This window comes from Gobius niger (assembly GCF_951799975.1).
Source record: "Gobius niger genome assembly, chromosome: 16".
In the NCBI taxonomy this organism is placed as follows: Eukaryota; Metazoa; Chordata; class Actinopteri; order Gobiiformes; family Gobiidae; genus Gobius; species Gobius niger.
Window position 1 is genome coordinate 342,382 of NC_136867.1, and position 20,923 is coordinate 363,304.

A 20,923-nucleotide genomic window follows, 5' to 3' on the forward strand; every position below is an offset into this window, starting at 1 on the left:
AGGAGGCGGCTTAACAAAGTGTTTTAATTAACAAAAAACAATCGACAGTCAGTCATAGGCCGGAGCAATTTTGTTTTTGTGTTTTTAAACATATTGCAATACGTCAATGGTTCTGGTTTCCCTCATCAACCGAAAATACACTGCGTTCCAAATTATTATGCAAATTGGATTTTTGTGTCAAAAAGGTTAAAAAAAAAACAATAATAATGAAACTCATGGATGGTGTCGTGTCTCGAGGCTCTATGAATCACTGACATTAATCTCAGAGACCTGGGATGATTAGTTTGCAGGTTAAGCCCAGTTAAGGGAAAAACTACTGAAAAAGGGTGTTCCACTTTGTTCAGCAGATCATCATTTTCAAGCAATATGGGAAAGAAAACGGGTCTTTCTGCTGATGAAAAGCATGAAATAGTTGAATGCCTTGGTCTAGGTATGAAAACCTTCGATATTTCATGAAAGATTAAGTGTAATCATCGAACTGATAAGAGATTTGTGGATGATTCAGAGCACACTCCGTTTTGTGCCGATAAAGGCACAATATGGACGGTTTCTGCCAGACAAACACATCAGATTAAGAGAACAGATGCTACAAAGCAGCATACAGGTATTTGAAGCTGCTGGTGCCTCTGGAGTCTCCCAAACATCAAGGTGTAGGACCCTCCAGAGGCTGCAGTTGTGCCGGGCCTCCCCTAAACTGTTAATTGAAGCTGATGAACAGAAACGGCTGCAGTGGCTCAGAAATACATGAGGACTCATTTTCAAACAGTCTTGTTCACTGATGAGGCCGTGTAGCCCTGGATGGTCAGATGGATGGAGTAGTGGATAGTTGGTGAATGACCACCATGTCCCAACAAGGCTGTGACGTCAGTAAGGAGGGGGCGGAGTCATGTTTTGGGCCAGAATCATGGTGAGAGAGCTGGTCGGCCCCTTTAGGCCCTTTTAGGCTCCCTGAAGGTGTGAAAATGACCTTTGAAAAATATGTGGAGTTTCTGACTGACCACTGTCTTCTATGCTACAAAAAGAAGAGCTGTGCTTTCCCGAACAAAATCATCTTCATGCATGACAACGCACCATGTCCTGCTGTAAAGAAAACCTCTGCATCACTGGCTGCTATGGGCATAAAAGGAGAGAAACTCATGATGTGGACCCCCTCCTCCCCTGACCTCAACCCTATTGAGAACCTTTGGAGCCTCAGCAAAAAAAACTTCTCTGAGGGTGGGAGGCAGTTTTCATCCAAACAGCAGCTCTGGGAGGCTATTCTGACATCCTGCAAAGAAATCCAAGCAGAAACTGTCCAAAAACTCACAAGTTTAATGGATTTAAGAATTTTGAAGCTGCTATCACACAAGGGCTCCTATGTTAAAATATAACTTGACCTGTTAATATTTTTTTGATTGAAATAGTTTTTGATTTCAGTAAATATGACCTCCTAATGCTACAAATACAACAAATGACCATTTTCAGTTAATTACAAGCTTTAAAATGTATTGAAACGATGAGTTGCATAATAACTTGGAACAGTGGATTTTGAGGTTTTTACTATATTTATTTTTGAAAAAAAATACTGTTATCACCAGGACATATTTCCACCACATTTAAATGATCCTCGACCAGGTAAAGACTTAAAAATTATTCTGACTCTCATTTGAGTTGACAATTTAGAAAATCTTAGAAAAATGTCATTTGCATAATAATTTGGAACGCAGTGTAAGAGGTGAATCCTCCATCAGGAGGTTCTGACCATAAGCCTGGCTCCACATCCACTCCACTGCCCCGCGGTCGCCCACTGCTCCTTACAGGTCGCCCCAGTGTACACAAATGCAGAAGACACATTTCATTGGGCCAAATAAAGCACCTTAACGTAACTTAATAGCTTGCCTATAATTGACCATCAAGGCTTGCAAGCACACTTGATTTGAGAATATTCATTTTGTTTTGAGCGATTTTCACTCATTTAGACTTTTTTCCTGATCTGACCCAGATGACTTTGCTTGCTTGATCACATTTCAGGCTGGTTCTAAGGTCATCTTGTTTGAAATAACAAAGTAAAACTGCTAATGGGACAAGTGCAAATAAATCAACCTGAACAAAAGACAACATTTATTGAATGGAGTCAAGAGGCGTCTCAGAGCAAGTGAAATAACGTTAGTCAAATGCTCAACTAAGTCGTAAAACAACTCAAATTCAAAATATTCTGCTCTATTTGAGACATTTAAACTATTCTAGACATTCATTTTTTGGAGCGCATAGGGGGAGGAGCTTGATCATTCACTTCTGAAATGTCTTTCTCACTCTCCCCATTTTTGCAAAGTAAGAGTTGCTTTTAGGTCCAATCAGGGGCATTTGATGATTGACTTTTGAAACCGCTGTCTCTTTCTCCTCATTTCACACTCTTACAGACAATCACTTTAATAAGTACTGCAATACTTAATAATACGGAATCACACTACTGCTTGTATTGCAATACACATCAAATCAAACTTTATTTATAAAGCACTTTTCATACCAAACAGTATCACAAAGTGCTTTACAGATGACAACATTTAAAAGAATATGCCTGGCACACCTCCCATCCCCCTGAATATACAAATGTTACACATACACTCAAACTTTTACCCCACCGTCTGCACACACACCCTCGTCACACACAGAATAAAATCAATAGACACATAATATTGTCCGCTTTCTAACTTACGTCGTGCACTCTGCTGCAGTAATTGAATTTGATGTGTGGCTTCTGAATGTGTTGGTTTCCGGCTGGTGCTACGGTTTCCCTTACCAGTGTGGTGTATTTCTATACATGAGTCCCATGTGTGTTTGTTAGCATACACTAACCACGCTATGCTCTATTCAACCATCTGACAAACCCAGTTCTTGTGAAAATACTAAAAAGTATGTTTTTGTGTGAAAATAACTTAACTGCAGCCTTTACCATCCAGCACAATTCACTATCACGTGCCTTCCAAGATCACGAGGACTTGTATCAAGGTTGGATGCCTGTCTGTTTATCCAGCGGTGGTGGAGGGATGGAGGGAGGGAGGATGGAGTGACATGGGGAGGGGGGGGGGCAATGACTGTGGAGGCGAGACTTGGCGGAGCCGGAGCAGGTAAGGTGAGCACCCGGCGTGGAGGAAGTATCACAGTTGCAATGGAAGGGGATGATACTTAATACTGCATTCCTGACAGCGCTGGAGAGAGAAAGGCCCGGGGAGGAGCGGGGCTGACAGAGGGCTGCAGACGCCCCGGGGGGGGGGGAGGAGTGGGGCTGACAGAGGGCTGCAGACGCCCCGGGGGGGGGGGAGGAGCGGGGCTGACAGAGGGCTGCAGACGCCCCGGGGGGGGGGACGGTGCGCAGACAGAGGTGAGACGTGAAGCGAGTGCTAAGAGACGGTGACGAGTGCAAATATGTCCGGCCTATGTTTACAGGCGGCTGGGACTCATCGGGTTTCAGAGGGACACGACCTGGACTTTACTGTGAGGAGTGTTGACAGACGCTAGATTCTTAATTCAGCACCATCTGGTATGTGACATGGGGCTGGGGGGAAATGCACCCATTCACAAACACCAAATCTTTGCTTTGCTTTAAGAGGAAAAAGAAAATGCGGTGGTGGTTTTCCTGTGTAGTCAGGACTTGGACAGGTATTATGAGCGACTCACGCATTTCCAAGGATCCGGCTGTGCCCCTGTGTGTGTTGGAAACTTCTGTTTGCACCTACAGTGCAAAGGTTTGGGCACCCTGTAAATGTCTATTTTTAATTATTTGAACAAAATTAGGCATGTGCATACATTTAGGCCCTTGTCATTTTATTGATTTCAATACCTTTAGCACTAATTATTAGAAAGTCATCATTTTGAGTTGGGGGTAGGCGCTCATAAGCTTTTGCTTCAGCCTACTCCTTTTGAGCAAAATGTACGCTCAAATAAATAAATAAAGAACTCAAAATTGGTTTTGTAACCTCAGTGACCCTTGACCTCCATACACGGCTGAATCCAATCATGAGAACGGGTATTTAAGGCCTTGTAAGTGTTTCTCCTCAAAACAAATGTCAGATGAGCTGAAAACAATGATTGTTCAGCATCGTGGTTCAGGGGAAGGATGTAGAAAACTGTCTCTGAGATTTAAGCTCTCAGTTTACACTGTGAGGAACATTGTGAGGAATTGGAAGAGCAGAGGCACAGTTCTAATTAAGGCCCTAAGTGGTAGACCAAGAAAACTCTGGGATCAGCAGAGAACAGTCACAGTCCCAGAGCAGCTCCAAAGACCTACAGCATCATCCTGCTGCAGATGATGTCACTGTGATCGTTCAACTATGCAGCGCACTTTACACAAGGACATGCTGTATGGACGAGTACGGTGGAATAAGGTGCTATGGACTGATGAAACTAAAATAGTTATTTTTAGTTTCAACAAGGGGTGTTATGCATGGTGGAAAAAGAACACAGCATTCCAAGAAAAACACTTGCTACCTACAGTGTTCCACTCAATATCAGCAGATTCTGGAGAACAATGTCCAGGAACCAGTGACAAAGTTGAAGTTGTGCCGGGGCTGGATCTTTCAACAAGACAACGACCCTAAACACTGCTCTGAAGGAACAAGTGCAACGTTCTGGAACGGCCACCTCAGTCCCCAGACCTGAATATACTGAACATTGCTGAATATTACTTATCTGAAAAGCACCTCTCAGCTGAGGAGAGAAAAAAGCAACAAACTGGAGAAATACAATATTGCACACAGAGCTGACTTTATTACAGACACAGTCCCTAAACCAGAGTCTGAGCTGGATTTAACCAGAGCTAATGTTGTTAGTGCTGCAGCGTCTGCAGTGTTTACAACATACAGGCTAACGATGCTAACTAGCGGCTAACAGTTCTGGCGATTCTTACGCTGTTTTATGCCCAGGGGCATCTTAAAACTAACCCAGCGACTAAAAAGTATTTAGAAAATCCAAATTGAAGAGATACATCATGTTTATATGGAGCTAAAATGAGCAGCAGCAGAACAATGAAAACGCTGAAGCTACTGGATAAGTTACTACAAACACAGGAGAAAATCCACACGGAGTAAAGGTGGAAGGGACTCTTTATCTGCAGTAATAAGTAACATTGTTAAATAAAAATACATAAATGAATAAAGCACAAGCACTGAGGAGCTTTAGGACATGAGCTGTTCTGTCTGTGATGGACAGAGAAATAAAAATAAAAAATGATATTCAATGAAAAAATAATAATAATAAAATGTCATCTGTACAATTTTCATAGAAAAAAAAAAAGTGTCGCCTGCTTTACTTAAGGAAATGTAAATGAGTAAATTAACTAACCAATCTGCTGTGAGAAAAGTAAGTATGTTGAAGAAAATGCCCTGTACTCGTATGGTACTCGGTATCGGCAAGTACTTAAATCAAAGTACTCGTACTGGTTTTAGAAGTATCGGTGCATCCCTAATACTTTTTATACCAATATTGATACTTTTGATGATGTCATGCATATTAATGTCCAATGTTGGTTCTCCACGGCTTCCACAGCCAATAGAGGCCCTTCAGTCCGAACAGTAGAGGGCAGGGCTGGGCGATATGGACAAAAATGTAATCTGGATTTTATTACTCAGTTTGGACGAGTACGATTTTAATCGATTTTATTGATTAAACGGTCCTCTGATCTATGGTAATGAAGAAAACTGCTCAGTCATGCTCATTTATGTATATAGGTTAATACATATCCTACAATTAGGCCCATATAAGATTATTATTTTTATTATTATTAATATGATCTATTTCTGTTTTAAATATTCCTTGTGTGCTCTCAAAAGTCAAACTTCTCATCCCCTCGAGCTCTGCTGTGATTGACAGGTGGATCCAATCACGAGAAAGGGTATTTAAGGCCAATTGTAAGAGTTTGTTTCTTGTTTATTGAAAGTTAAATTAAGTGATGCCACTGACAGGTCAATGGCCCATTTTCAGCAAGTCAGGGATCATTTATTCACTTATTTAATTAAGAAAAAGAATAAAAAATGATGAATAATATGTAGTATATGTTGCATGTCCCCTGGTGTATCGTAGGTTGTCTTTGTGCAATATGTCGTGTGTCGCAGTATCGGCGTATCGTGACTGTTATCGTGAGGCACCCATGTATTTAACAAGAACAAGAGCGACGCCTGGAGCTCTCACAAAAGGCAGGACATGAGGATAAGTGGTGTGAGGCTACTTAGCTAGAGCAGGCATGACACACAGTTGGGCAAACAAGTATTTGGTCAGTTCCCCATTGACTTCTTATTGGATTTCAGCCAAATACGTTTTTGCCCAACTGTAATCCGTCAATGCAACCGCGATGCCATAAAAATGGCCGATATTTCCCCATAACATGTAATTAACCTTCTTCCAAATCAAAACAAACTCTTTACAGGTGAGAGGAGTTATTATAGGAGGAGTTATAAGGATGAGGGCTTTGAGGGAGTCTTCCAAATCTGAGCGATGTGTTGTTTGATTGGCTGAGAGCAGAATGGCCCAGACGCTCCTACTTTTTTGGATAGAAGGCAGGAGCGGTCCATGAAACAAACGAGAAAAAGAGGATTATGTGTAAAGGAACTGTATGATCCACTCAAAGAAAAGTTGCACACACAAAAAAACACGATAAGTTACTGAAATATTTCATATGGACTATATCACCGATTATACCATATCGACTAATCGTTCAATAAACGAACGTTTCCCCCCTTTTTCTTTGTCTGAACACAATTTTAACTGAACACAATGTTTAAGATAATATCAAGTACTTTGTACTTTTTTACTGTTGTTTTTATGCTTTAGAGAAGTCATTCTCAACTGGTAGATCAAGTTCTCCCACGATAGATCAATAGATTTCCGAGTTAAAGGTTAATTTCAAGCTTATTCAACATTACTTTGTATATATGACATTATATATAACAGATTCAATAGTTCTCTGGGTCGTGGCTTTTGTGACAGGCCTAGAGATCCTCAATACATGGAAAATGGAGCGTGGCAGCAGCCTTATCCGCCACAGTAGATTGTTATCCTTTGAGCTAAATGAATTTAGTCCAAACAGAAAAGACATTGAATATTTCCCCAGCTGCTGTTTCACGTCGATGGGCCTCAGAATGTTATGTCACATGAACGCAGCCTGTAGTTTTGGGAGCGAGTGGGAGAACGCGAGTGCGCAGAGGCGGGAGGGAAGAAGAGGAGGAGGAGGAGGAGGAGGAGGAGGTGAGTGATTGGTGGCTATATGGAGACTGGAGCCCGCTGAGTCATCACCGGTACACTGTGTGCCGCATCACTGCGTTCAGACTAGTCAGACCTCCACCGCCTCGCACACAATCGCCACCGTTTGGGCATTCTTAAATCCTTCTGGGCTGCGCAGCTTCTACCTAATGCCCTCCAACGCTGCTTTTTCACACAATCGCCACAAACAGTGATGTCTACAAGCATCCACTTCCCTTTTCCCTCTTAATATCGCCTCATTGAGCAGTGATGTTCGTGCTACTGTCCCGAGTTGATTTGTTTTTTCATTTTGTGTGCCTGTGTGTCTGGTTCATTCTCTCTTTTTCTCGGCAGCCATTCACAATTCCGAGACGTTCATTGAGCCCGACAGAGCGCGAAGGTCTGTGTGCATTCATGTAAACGCAGAGGCTAGCAACAAGACTGAACCATTACCGGCTTTAGACTGCTGCCCGGGGGATGCGCAAATGGTATGTCCCGAGAGATACTTGGAGAAAAAGTGGAGCTGAAAGGGAGAAAATATCAATTGAAAATGTGAAATAATATCAGCCTTTACTCAGGCTTTTTCAATTTCTTTGTAAACAAACGGTCTGTGTTACAAAAAGAACACGCTTCACGATACTGTCATAGCTTTAACCTCTCAAACGTATTAAAAAGTAAAATGCATGACTGATATAAATATGAAGGGAAATGTGTGTAGAGGCTGTTCTAAATCCATGGTTGCATTTTATTAATACTATATTAGTCAGAAAGTTCAATAACTCAGGCTGGGAATTGGGTCATTCCGTCCCAAAGCAACCAAATTCTCTTTTTGCCAAAAAAGTAGCATTAAAATACTTTTTAACCATGAAGTCATTTGAGATAGATGAATATTTTCTGGCTGCAGACTGACTGGTATTCCGTCTATCTGGGGGAAAATAGTAGTCTCAGTAGTCAAACTACGTGGTCAAAGACTGCATAAACTTGAGGGCCATTTTTGAGATTTTCCGAGTAGCACCCATCTCTGTGAAGCTCTAACTCAAAGACCCTTTATCAGATGGACATCCTGCTTCTACTGCAGCAAGGCTAAATCCTAAACAACTCAAATTTAGAATATGTAGATGATCACTCAACACTTTTGTAGAGCCCTGACATTTTGGGAAAAAAGTTACGAGCTTCATTTTAAGCAGCCTATAGATCCAAAGGTTTACAATTTAGCACATTTTTGATGATTGGCCCTGGAAATATTTTGAGTAGACATGACACAGACCAAATGTTAGCCCTATATATGTTTCCATTGCTGAGCTACAACACTTTAAAAGTGCACACAAAAAAGAGAACTATTGGGAGTTAGAGCAAATAACTTTAAATGTGTTTATTACACGAGTAGGAATTAAAAAAATAATAATATTCATCCAAATCTGAGAGGGTCACCTGGGAGGCTCTGTGTGAAACCACACGGAATGACCCAGGAGCGACTGACGTTCTGTGTATATTTCTCCTGTCTTTAGCCGCTGCTGCCTCACACAAGGGAATGACCATATTTGTATTACACACGGATACAAAATAAGCTCATATTTGTGAATGAATAAGCGTGGGGAAACTGGCCAGTGTGGCGCCGTGTTGCAGATACTTCCTGGAAATCTTTTTTTTTACACTCTGATGCTAACACAAATCTCAACAGTGACCACTAAACACAGCTTCAGAAATCATCAAATGAGAACAGAAAAATGTCCAAATGGCTACAAAAGGGCCAGACGGGTTAAGTAGAAAAGTCATCTTGCCCCGTGGTCAAAGGTGTAGTCCATGCTTGTGTGTCTGGTATAGTCCATGCTTGTGTGTCTGGTATAGTCCATGCTTGTGTGTCTGGTATAGTCCATGCTTGTGTGTCTGGTGTAGTCCATGCTTGTCTGTCTGGTATAGTCCATGCTTGTGTGTCTGGTATAGTCCATGCTTGTCTGTCTGGTGTAGTCCATGCTTGTGTGTCTGGTATAGTCCATGCTTGTCTGTCTGGTATAGTCCATGCTTGTGTGTCTGGTATAGTCCATGCTTGTGTGTCTGGTATAGTCCATGCTTGTGTGTCTGGTATAGTCCATGCTTGTCTGTCTGGTATAGTCCATGCTTGTGTGTCTGGTGTAGTCCATGCTTGTCTGTCTGGTATAGTCCATGCTTGTGTGTCTGGTATAGTCCATGCTTGTGTGTCTGGTATAGTCCATGCTTGTCTGTCTGGTATAGTCCATGCTTGTCTGTCTGGTATAGTCCATGCTTGTGTGTCTGGTGTAGTCCATGCTTGTCTGTCTGGTATAGTCCATGCTTGTGTGTCTGGTATAGTCCATGCTTGTGTGTCTGGTGTAGTCCATGCTTGTGTGTCTGGTGTAGTCCATGCTTGTCTGTCTGGTATAGTCCATGCTTGTGTGTCTGGTATAGTCCATGCTTGTGTGTCTGGTATAGTCCATGCTTGTGTGTCTGGTATAGTCCATGCTTGTGTGTCTGGTGTAGTCCATGCTTGTGTGTCTGGTATAGTCCATGCTTGTCTGTCTGGTATAGTCCATGCTTGTGTGTCTGGTATAGTCCATGCTTGTGTGTCTGGTATAGTCCATGCTTGTGTGTCTGGTATAGTCCATGCTTGTGTGTCTGGTATAGTCCATGCTTGTGTGTCTGGTATAGTCCATGCTTGTCTGTCTGGTATAGTCCATGCTTGTGTGTCTGGTATAGTCCATGCTTGTCTGTCTGGTGTAGTCCATGCTTGTGTGTCTGGTATAGTCCATGCTTGTGTGTCTGGTATAGTCCATGCTTGTGTGTCTGGTATAGTCCATGCTTGTCTGTCTGGTATAGTCCATGCTTGTCTGTCTGGTGTAGTCCATGCTTGTGTGTCTGGTATAGTCCATGCTTGTGTGTCTGGTATAGTCCATGCTTGTGTGTCTGGTATAGTCCATGCTTGTCTGTCTGGTATAGTCCATGCTTGTCTGTCTGGTATAGTCCATGCTTGTGTGTCTGGTATAGTCCATGCTTGTCTGTCTGGTATAGTCCATGCTTGTGTGTCTGGTATAGTCCATGCTTGTGTGTCTGGTGTAGTCCATGCTTGTCTGTCTGGTATAGTCCATGCTTGTCTGTCTGGTATAGTCCATGCTTGTGTGTCTGGTATAGTCCATGCTTGTGTGTCTGGTATAGTCCATGCTTGTGTGTCTGGTATAGTCCATGCTTGTCTGTCTGGTGTAGTCCATGCTTGTCTGTCTGGTATAGTCCATGCTTGTCTGTCTGGTATAGTCCATGCTTGTGTGTCTGGTATAGTCCATGCTTGTGTGTCTGGTATAGTCCATGCTTGTGTGTCTGGTATAGTCCATGCTTGTCTGTCTGGTATAGTCCATGCTTGTGTGTCTGGTATAGTCCATGCTTGTCTGTCTGGTATAGTCCATGCTTGTGTGTCTGGTATAGTCCATGCTTGTCTGTCTGGTATAGTCCATGCTTGTGTGTCTGGTATAGTCCATGCTTGTCTGTCTGGTATAGTCCATGCTTGTGTGTCTGGTATAGTCCATGCTTGTGTGTCTGGTATAGTCCATGCTTGTGTGTCTGGTATAGTCCATGCTTGTCTGTCTGGTGTAGTCCATGCTTGTGTGTCTGGTATAGTCCATGCTTGTCTGTCTGGTATAGTCCATGCTTGTGTGTCTGGTATAGTCCATGCTTGTGTGTCTGGTATAGTCCATGCTTGTCTGTCTGGTGAGCCAGCCTCCTCTTGGTGGTTTGAGCGTGAAGTGTGTGGTTGACAGCGACACCCTGGCACTGGGTGGCATCCCTGCAGACCTGCTCCATATGGCTGCCTGTTTGTTGTGGCGGCCGGGGCGGACTCTGTGTTTTTTACCACAGTCCCAGAGTCTTCGCCGGGGGCTGTTCCCAGCACACCCCGCTCCTCTGCCACACGCACGGGGAGAGCAACGCATAACAGAAACCCGGGGTAAACATAAACCACTGGAGGAGGAGTGAGAGACAGACAGTGGTTTCCTACTGGTGTAGCTTCAAGACACAAATGCCTGATGTTGCTACAATTAACAGTCCTGCCAAATCTTTACTAATCAAGACTTGAGGGCGGTCACCGCAGCTGTCAATCAATCAATCAATCAATCAATCAATCAATCAATCAATCAATGGTTTTGTATCGCCCCATATATCACAAGGGCTGCACGAACATTAAGGCAATAAAGCAGTAAATATGACAATGTAAAGTTCAGGTGAATGAAGCATCCAGGCAAACATAATGTCCAAATATGTCACCAGCAGGTGGCGACGAGCGGCGCGGGCGTCCCCATGTCCTTAGACTCTCCAGTACGGCACGGAAAAACTCAAAAACCCAGGGGAGGAAAAGAGAAACCTTGGGGAGAACCACAGAAGGAGAGACCCACTCCCATGGACGGACAGGCTGTAGAGACCCAGGGCCGATGGGAGTCCCTCAGCAGACGGGCCAGGATCGCAGACCGTCCTGTCCTTGTTGTCCAATTCCAGTAGGCAGGGTTCGGCCGGGTTCCTCCGTTCAATCGAGACAAGCACTCCCGAGGGGGAGTGGGACAGGAGACACCAGTCTTGCAGTGTGGAGGGTCAACAACTTGACCCACATTCGAACCGTGACGGAAAATGGTCTCAACTTACACAGCGCTTTTCTACCTCAGGCCCAAAGCGCTTTACAGCAAGGAACCAGTCACCCATTCATGAAAGGTGGGTGACCATCATTTCTCTGGTTACTCCAGTTTCCCCTACCACTAAAAACATGTACAATACAATTCTGTTAGTACAAGACAAAAGCAGGATGGAATATGGAGTAGTAGTACGGTTTAACGATACTCATCTCTCATTCCTTCAGGAAACACCCTGACAAACCAAGAATGGACTGTGAAGTTTGGAGTTGTGTCAGTCGGGCCTGTGACAGAGGAGCCGACTTTTGCTTCTCACGCTCAGATTGACACTCGCATCGCGCAGAGCAGGGATTATCCCACTAAATCTGCAGGATCTGTGTTCGATCTGCGACAGTGGGGAAAACAAGGAGGTCACCAGCGCCACAACAAACGGCGAGCATCTGAGTGGAGTGAGAGGACTAGGTTTCCTTTATGGCTCCACGAGTAATTGCAATCGTTACAACCAGCAAATCCCTAAGACTGCAGTTGTTTGGGTAAAACTGTGTCCTTGAAAATGACCAAATATCGGTCTTCATGGGCATTTATTACATAATAAAGCTGCTAACCCTGTAGCATAGACAAACATGTTCTGAAGCAGCATGTGATTGTATTATTTCATTTCAATTCAAATCGAAAGAGGATCAAGAAAAGACTGACTTCTCTTAAGTGGCATTCTGGAAAGTGAAATCCAACTGAATATCGCAGTCGGGTAACAGAAAGATTTAATTTGGACTAATGTAACATAGTACAAAGCTTAACAACATTTCAAGGTCTGGTCTCCATCCTGCAGTGAAGTCGTTTGTGTTATTTTTGCAGCCTGACTTGTGTGAGCTTTGAAGTGCGTTGCCATGTTGATTGCTCCGTCTGCTCGCCATATGCCTCTGGAAGCATTAGCCATGGAATGACTGGGAACACGCACACCTCCAGGAATCTGACATTTTCCATCCAGCCGTCCATCCTGACACACACGGCCTTCGTATTCCACAGAAAGCCCGGCGGCGGAGCGGCCCTACAGGCTGTATTCCATCCTTTTCTGAGCTCTTTGTCTGTTCCCACATTCTGCTCTCCTGAGTAATTTGGCCTGGTCGCCATGACGTCAGTGTGCGTCACACGGCAGGCTCCTATTTTCAGATACCTGCCCCGTGGAAGAATGCCAAACCGCCGCTTCCTGTGTGGTTATGGGGCCAGGGGGAAGGCGGGCTGCGAGGGGATGCCCTGAGGAGGCCGTGGTGAGACACAGGACGTGAAACATTGATGTTTCACACGCTGGTCAATCTTGAGATTTTGAAAATCTTAGTTTAATGTCAGAGTAGAAAAGAGACTCTCCCTGTACGATGCTTATTTGATGACGTTTTGTCCCTAGCAACCGGGAGATATCCAGGAAGTAACTACAACATCTTCCCCATGCTTATTCATTCACAAACACTGACATGCTAGGTATGCACGTGTGCTGCGAAAGGCGACTGAGATGATGCTAGTCCAGGGGTCACTTCCTTTCTGGGAGACGTTACAAACCTCAAAATGAGCTTCTTTCAAAAATATATCCACTTTAGTCGCTCCAGCAGCTCTCCAAACTTTACAGCAGGGGTAGGCAACGTCAGGCCCGGGGGCTAAATCCGGCCCTCCAGCACAGAACCTCTGGCCCTCAAGATGATTTTGAGAAACATTACGACACAAATCAGAAAGTACTTTAACATTTTTAGGGTTAAATGTGAGAAATACTGTCAGTACACGCAATTAGGTCATAGTATGTACAACTCTGGCATTTGGCACACTGGAAAAAATAATAAGAATTTTAAGGAAGAAACGACAGAAACCTACTTGAATTAAGAGATTCAATCTAAGCTTTGAGTAGATTTGCTCTGGTCTTAGATCAGATAAAACATCCTATTGCCAATGGAATTATTATTATTATTCTCTTAATTCAGATTATATTGTATCATTTCAAGGGAAAAAGTGAATTTGTCTGATTTCAAAGTGGGTTTCATGCTTATTCCATTGGCATTAGCATTTGTATCTCAACATCTTCAACATAAAGAACCTTTGTTCAAGCAATTTTAAGTCATTTATCTTATTCTATGATGTTAGTTTTTCCAGTGTCGTGCTTTACTTTAAAATTGGCGGCTTCGGCCCTCTGTCTATTTACAATGAAAATAATTGGCCCTCCGTTAAGAAAGCTTGCCTACCCTGCTTTACAGTCTTGAACACAATAAGATTACATTGCTGAAATTTTTTTTTGCCATTTTTATCCATGAAATGTGTTTTTATATGAAAAGTAAAGTGACAGAAATCTTCAGCATTGACCTGCAGGGCCTCGCCTTAACACGTATGACCAAACCAAACATGTGAAGGAGCCACAGCGTCATCAGTTACCCGCCAACAGACGCCACCTCAAAGTCACGTGCTAAAAGGTCTCTGGGATAATCCATGTGATGTTTTATCCCAAAGACACGCATAGGGATAGCAACAGGTCACACAATATTCAAGCCAACAGCATTCTCCAAGTAAATGTAGATGTATGCAGTTCGATTCACATGGAAACCAGGAAAGAAGTTGGCATTAGTCTTAATGGGTTGTCCAGTAGATCACCAACAAACCCAATGACTGCATAACACGAATAATCCAAACATTTGAAGACACAATAATCAATGCGTGCGAGGTGTGTGAAGGAATTCACCGCACATCAGGCTGAAACGGGTGATTCAGAGGTGATTACATAAGCTTCATCTCACTCCACGCCACTGTTTTAGGCTTTTACATAGTGACCATCAAAGCAATACTGGAAAAAATATGATACCGGGTATCGGCTACAAATACCCGATACTGAACCGATTACTTTTGGCTCTCACCGTTTTAAAAACACAACTTTCACTAAACCTAAGTGAATATGGACAGGCTTCACATCAGTGAACCTGGAGAAGCGCTGAGCTAGTTTGAACCTCCAAGGCTGGGACAGAAATGATGCTATTGTAATGATCTGATCACTTTATGAGTTCATGTCACCTAAAGCCTCATATCCACGAGGATAATTAGTAGAAAAGTCCAGTGATCCATGATTAATGCTTTTCCATTCATTTACAAAACTGAGCTAAAGTTTGGATCACAGCGTCATCTCGGTCACAGCCTTTCATACTACATGTTTATTCAGTCTTTGTGAATGAAGACGTGTGGGAAAACATTGACCGCATTGTTTTCACCTGCCGTGTCTCGCCTTAATCAATGGAGATAATATGTTGTGATTTTAAAAAGCCATGGTGACATGCCCACTCTCTCCTGGCATTGTCATCTTGGAATACACCCGCGCTGTCAGGAATAACCGCTCATTCAGTATATATTCAGTATTCTCTTAGGCAAGGTTACCGTGAGCCGGCTAATGGCCAGTGGAAAAATCATTTCCATCGGCCCAAATTAGTCGACAGTAAAAGCATGGAGACAAAAAAAGAAAAATAGATTAAATACAATACGTTTGTCAAGTGGTGACGTCACAGCTCTACTTCCGGGTCCTAAGATGTGCGAGAAACTACAAAAAACTCTTTAACACCACAATCAACATTTGTGAAACTCAACAGAGTCACTAAACATATTTATTTATCAGACCCATTAGCCCATAATGCTGTACCTACTGCTATAAAAGTCATATTTACCAAAATCTACACATCTGGGTTAGCGCAGATAAATGCTAACAGCGCAGCAGCTACGCTAACCCCGGTAGTAGTGATAAGATAAGATGAGATGAGATGATACTTTATTGATCTCACAGACAAAACTGACTTTAGTAAATATTACTTTTTAAACAGTAGGTTCCTGGAAGCAGAAGTCGTGACGTCACGTCAAGTCTTTGACTAACATAAAGTGTTTTTGAGACAGTTTTTGAGCCTAAATATAAAAAAAGGTTCAATATTTCAATCAAAAATCGATCTACGCCCTATTTTACAAAGCGCAGTTGAGACCCGCCATCACGCTGGAAATGAAAGACTTTTTTCTTCGTGCTTCGTCACATTTTCCAAAAAAAAGTGAACTACAGGTACATTTACTTTTATAGCAGGTGTTAGGAGCCGCTCTTGACTGCGGCTGGGTCCGGGGTGAATCACTCGAAAAGGACTCTTTGATGGCTTAAACATTGTGGATTTTTCCCTCCATAGTATCAGTGTTGAGAGACTTAATCGCTAATGTTACACCTGAAGCCCAACCCTGACTGTGCAGCTGATGCAGCTGATGCAGCTGATGCAGCTGATGCAGCTGATGCAGCTGATGCAGCTGATGCAGTCAGGACAGCGTCAGGGTCATAGATACACCTTCTGAGTTCAAGCGCAGGTGAGTTCATCAGTGTGACACCTGCCGCTCTCCATCGTCTCCACACGCACAACTTTAGGTTTGGATTTGAGCCTTTCTTCTGTGATGCTTTCATTAGAAATAGCCGTGTTTTGGACCCACTAAGGCACTCGTGTAGCTCTGTCTAAATGTAGGTGCATCGATATTGATAATAAGCAACATTCATTCGATTTTTTCTTTATGGCCGGTAATTCTTGTGAATGGCCAACATTTTATAACCCAGCCGGCCAAAGTGGGGCTGGTGGGATGATCATGCCGGCTGTAATTGCCTCGTTAAATCCAGATGAAGCTGTGACTGTGTATCTTAACAAGAGCATGTACGGAAACACTGCTCCACAACTCCTCAGTCACTTTGAGTAAACTTCCAGCACACTTACCAGTTTGTCTTTGAGCCGCTCGCCCCTGATGTGGAACTCAACGGCGGTGGGGCTGGGGGTGGGGCTGGGGGCGGGGCTGGGGCTACAGGGGCTGAGGTTGGCACTGCTCCCCCCTCCGCCGCTGCTTCCGCTGTGGGTGCTGCCTCCGCTGTGGGTGCTGCCGCTGTCGTCCCGCTGGCCCACCTTGTACACGGTGACACAGCTGAGCCCTCCGCCCCCAAGGGGGAGCCACCCGCCGCTGGAGTCGTCCCGAGTCATGACCACTGCTCTCACGCGCGCATAACTGTCACTGCAACAAGAGGGGAAAGTGCCATGTTAGAGTCGGCCCGGAAAATGTTCATGTTTCAACCAGAATGGGGGGGACCGAAAGTAGTGGCCGACCGATATGGGTTTTTCTGAGGCCGATGCCGGTATTTTGGGACGTTAATTGACATTTTTGATTTGAATGTCTGGTCTATAATACTGTAAAAAACAAATCCTTTGCCTATTACGTTAGGTGATCCAATCATAGCTTCTGTCCCAGCTTTGATTAGTTGTCGTTAGCATTAGCATATTGTTACAAACTGCGGCATTTTGCGATTAAAACTAACTCAGTGATTGAATTCTCCAGATTCTGCACTTCAGCATGTCCATATTGACAGAGGTTTAGTGAACAAACTTGAATCTAACCAATTTTCATTGCGATGTTTCTCACCTTCCCTGAGGCCTAGGGAGTTGTGTGCATTTTCGGTCCCAAAAATATCGGCTTTTTCGGTGCTAGATCAGCCGATAGCCAATATAGTAAAATCCCCAAATATCTACCCGATACATCGGCCGGCCGATACATCTAATCAATATCGGCCTCTAATCAAAATTGAGAAACTGAATGTTACTGTAGAAGTGCTGACTTTTTAGCTATTCACAATATAAAAGAGTAAAGCAGATCCATGGAACAAGTCTGTTATTTTCAGTCACTACTGGTAAATAATACGTCTGTACGTAAGTAATATAAAGTCATGTTTTTCTAAAGCGCCTCCCTTTGCTAATCTTTGCTAAACCAAGCCCAAACCATAGTGGCATCACTTGCCACTTACCATCACTCACCAATGACCAATACAGACGATCACTTCAATGATCACCTACAGCCTGTGGGTCAGCCCGCATACAGCTGGAGCACTTGAAAACAGCACAGGGGATCATGCAAACACTTTACTAATCCAGACCTTCCAAAATGTTTCACACCAAGAACCACCTCATGAAATACTAGACCCATCTGTGATGTAACTTTGGTGGTGGTCGAACCAACCCCTCGTTCATACAGAGGGGAGGCGGGGAAAGGGGTTATGCCCAAGGACACAGCACTGGCCTGCACTACTGGAGCAAGCTGGAGCAGCTACCATGGATCCATGAGCACTGCTAGAACCAGTGCCATCCCAAGCTCGCACACAGCACCTGGATTACAGCCCCCCGGCCCGGCCCCCGGCCCCCGGCCCCCGGCCCTGCCCCCGGCCCTGCGACGCTTCTAAGATCAGACGAGAGCATGGTTTGTACACACGGCTGTTTAACTCTTTGGCCAGTGTCACTTGAGGACAGGTCTTATAGGCTACATTTCTAAATATAGAATGTTGAACTAATGCAGTTTGTTGAACGACTGCCAGGCCGTCTCCTGGGCCCTTCCGCCAAATCCAGCAGACACATAATGGCAATAACAAGAATTTGCAGTTAGTTCGTTTTTTTGAAATATTCAATATTTTTAAAACATTTTCAACGACATTAAAATGTGGTTTTAGCCTATGATTTCTAATCTTACCAAAGTGAAATACAGTGCTGGCAAAAAGTTTGGAAACACTTTCCATGTATTAGCTCTTCTTGATTTTCATTGTATGGAAAAACAATTTCTGGTGACTACATTGTGAAGCACATGTAAGTGTGCAAAGCAGTAATCAAAGCAAAAGGCCGTTTTTTTGAAAAATGTATTTCTTATTTTTTTATTCTATGTATTCATTCATAAATGAGCACCTACAATGTCAGCAGTCTAGAAATAAACAGGGTTCATACAAGGTTTCTCTTGAGGTGGTCCATGACTTCTCCATGAGCCCAATGCCATCATTTTATTGGTGTTATTGGTTTTATTATCGTGGGTATTTATCAGCACTACATTTTCAGTTTGGGATTTTTAGGAGTAGTTCTACTGTAGTCGAGACCCGAACACTAGAGAAAGATCCCCGTCTTTCTCTAGTGTTCTAGAGGATCACTGAGCAAAAAGAACTGGTGAATTACTGGGAATTGATAACAGTGCCACACACATTGCAGTCTGATGTATTATTATCAATCTGTTTCTATAATGTGCTTCTTTAGAATTGTGACAGATTTGACAATGTACAGTGGGGGTTAGTGTGAGGTTTAGAGCTAATCAACCTGCATTTTATTATTCATTATTTCTTTATTTGAGCAGTTAGTCTGCTCAAAAGGAGTAGGCCGAAGAAAAGGCTTATAAGTGCCCACCCCCAAAATAAAAACAATACCATTTTCATTTAACAATCAAAACAAAGAACAAAGTGCACGGGTAACAAAACAATAAAGAAACAGCAAAATAAAGACACAACAGCAAAAGAATGGACTATACACTCACAATATCTAGTCTATATCTAGTCGATTACAAAACATCACACCTAATTGTCTATTTAAACACAAACCAAACTCACGAGGCACTATTTGAACTAATCCAGTAATAAATAGAAACAAATAGAAAGGAAACACAACAACAGCAGTCTCGTTTCATGTGCGATGTCTAGTACAGAGCAAGTCACCAAAGGGGATCATTAATGCTATGCTTTTGTGCCAACAGTTTCTCACTGCAGTGAGTGGTGACTGCAAAAGACACAGCCAGGATAAGATACTGATCCTCTCGCACACCTGACGTTATCGTTTTGTTACTTTCAATAATACTGTTGTGAAGCTATATGGCGAACCCCCGGAGACAGGCCTTTAACCAACTCTGACAGCGAAGACGATAGAACTGCACCTTTTATTTTTAAATGTAATGTTCAGCACACAACATGATCGGGATGAAAGCAAGCACTCATTTATGTTTGAGTTTAGTTCGCTGTGAGTTTGCTCGTCTAATCCGTGTGTTATCTGGAGTGCTGCTCTAGCCTGGTCTTACCAGACCCTCGTACTCATACAGAGGGTCTGGATCTTCACAAGTGAGCTCCGTTTTCAGGAGCTCCTTTTAAAGTTTGAAATGTTTGGATCTGATTTTACCCAATGGTGGCGACGTATGTAATGTGCCCGAGTGAGTGAAGCAAGTTCTCATAACTCTTGGGGACGGCAGCCTTCGAATTCAAGAGCTTTACTTACATATCCGTCGCCATTTCCAAACTACAACCAGCAAATGCGGCGCGAATGCTTGACGTCACCTACAAGCCCCGCCTCCCCCGCTCGCTGAATGGCAGGTTGAAATTCAACCGATGTAACGCGGCCACTGAGGTCAGACCCAGACGAACATGTAGGGAAATGATCATTGACCGGTTTACAGAGGGCTGTGGCCGCTCTGGTTGTGGGAGACCGATGCGGGGAGCTGCATGGACACACAGGTAGAAGCCTATGTTTCAAATGGGCTCATGGCCGGATGCTCTGAGAGAACGTCCGTACACAAAGCACCGTGCCTGGTATATGACTTTATTGCCAAGGAAAGTGCAAGTATAAAGCACCGGAGTCCTCCTGATCCAATGTAGCCAATTTAAACCCTTGCATGAAGAGTGTAGAAAGAGGACGTACCACATTCACAAGCTCCTTGATTCTTTACTCATCTGAGGAAATCCACATTGTCTGTATTTCCATAGTTATGCGCAGTTAACGATCACCATCCTGTATCCTGTACCTCCATAAGCGCATTATTGTTGTCATTTTAGCTCCCATTAGCTGTGCACGAGCTCCTTAAGAGGCCATGGGCTACAGGCCTAACCACCGCCTGAATAAAAACGTGCGCCATGATTCCAAATGTACTTTAGATTTATCCATGACTGTACGAATTGTTTGTTTTTTTAAAGAAAAAACAATACATGTGTAGGTTTGGTCATTCCTTTAGGGTTGGGCGATATGGACCTAAACATGTATAACAGTGATTTGATTAAAATCCTAGAGAGTAACAGAACATTTCTTGCATGTCTTGCGTTTCCAAAAAATAGTCACAGGCGGTTTGAAAAGTGGCTAAATCTGTGTGAAAGTTGATGACGCTTGGACCAGCTCCCCTTTCCCTCAGCCTGCGTGAGTGACTTATCATTTACACCAGTATGAGAGAAATTCCTATCATGGGGAATATTGACACCGGTATACCGGAAGAGTTAAATTAAGGCCCAT

The 20,923-nt window shown here is 43.4% G+C and overlaps 1 protein-coding gene across 1 annotated transcript in view; it reads right to left on the reverse strand.

Annotated features, from left to right (window-relative positions):
- spred1 (sprouty related EVH1 domain containing 1) overlaps positions 1-20,923 on the reverse strand; it is a 78,415-nt gene that overhangs the window by 26,136 nt on the left and 31,356 nt on the right. Inside the window, exon 2 of the mRNA XM_079573213.1 lies at positions 16,583-16,871. Coding sequence (XP_079429339.1) covers positions 16,583-16,871 — 289 coding nt within the window. The remainder of the gene's footprint in view (positions 1-16,582; positions 16,872-20,923) is intronic.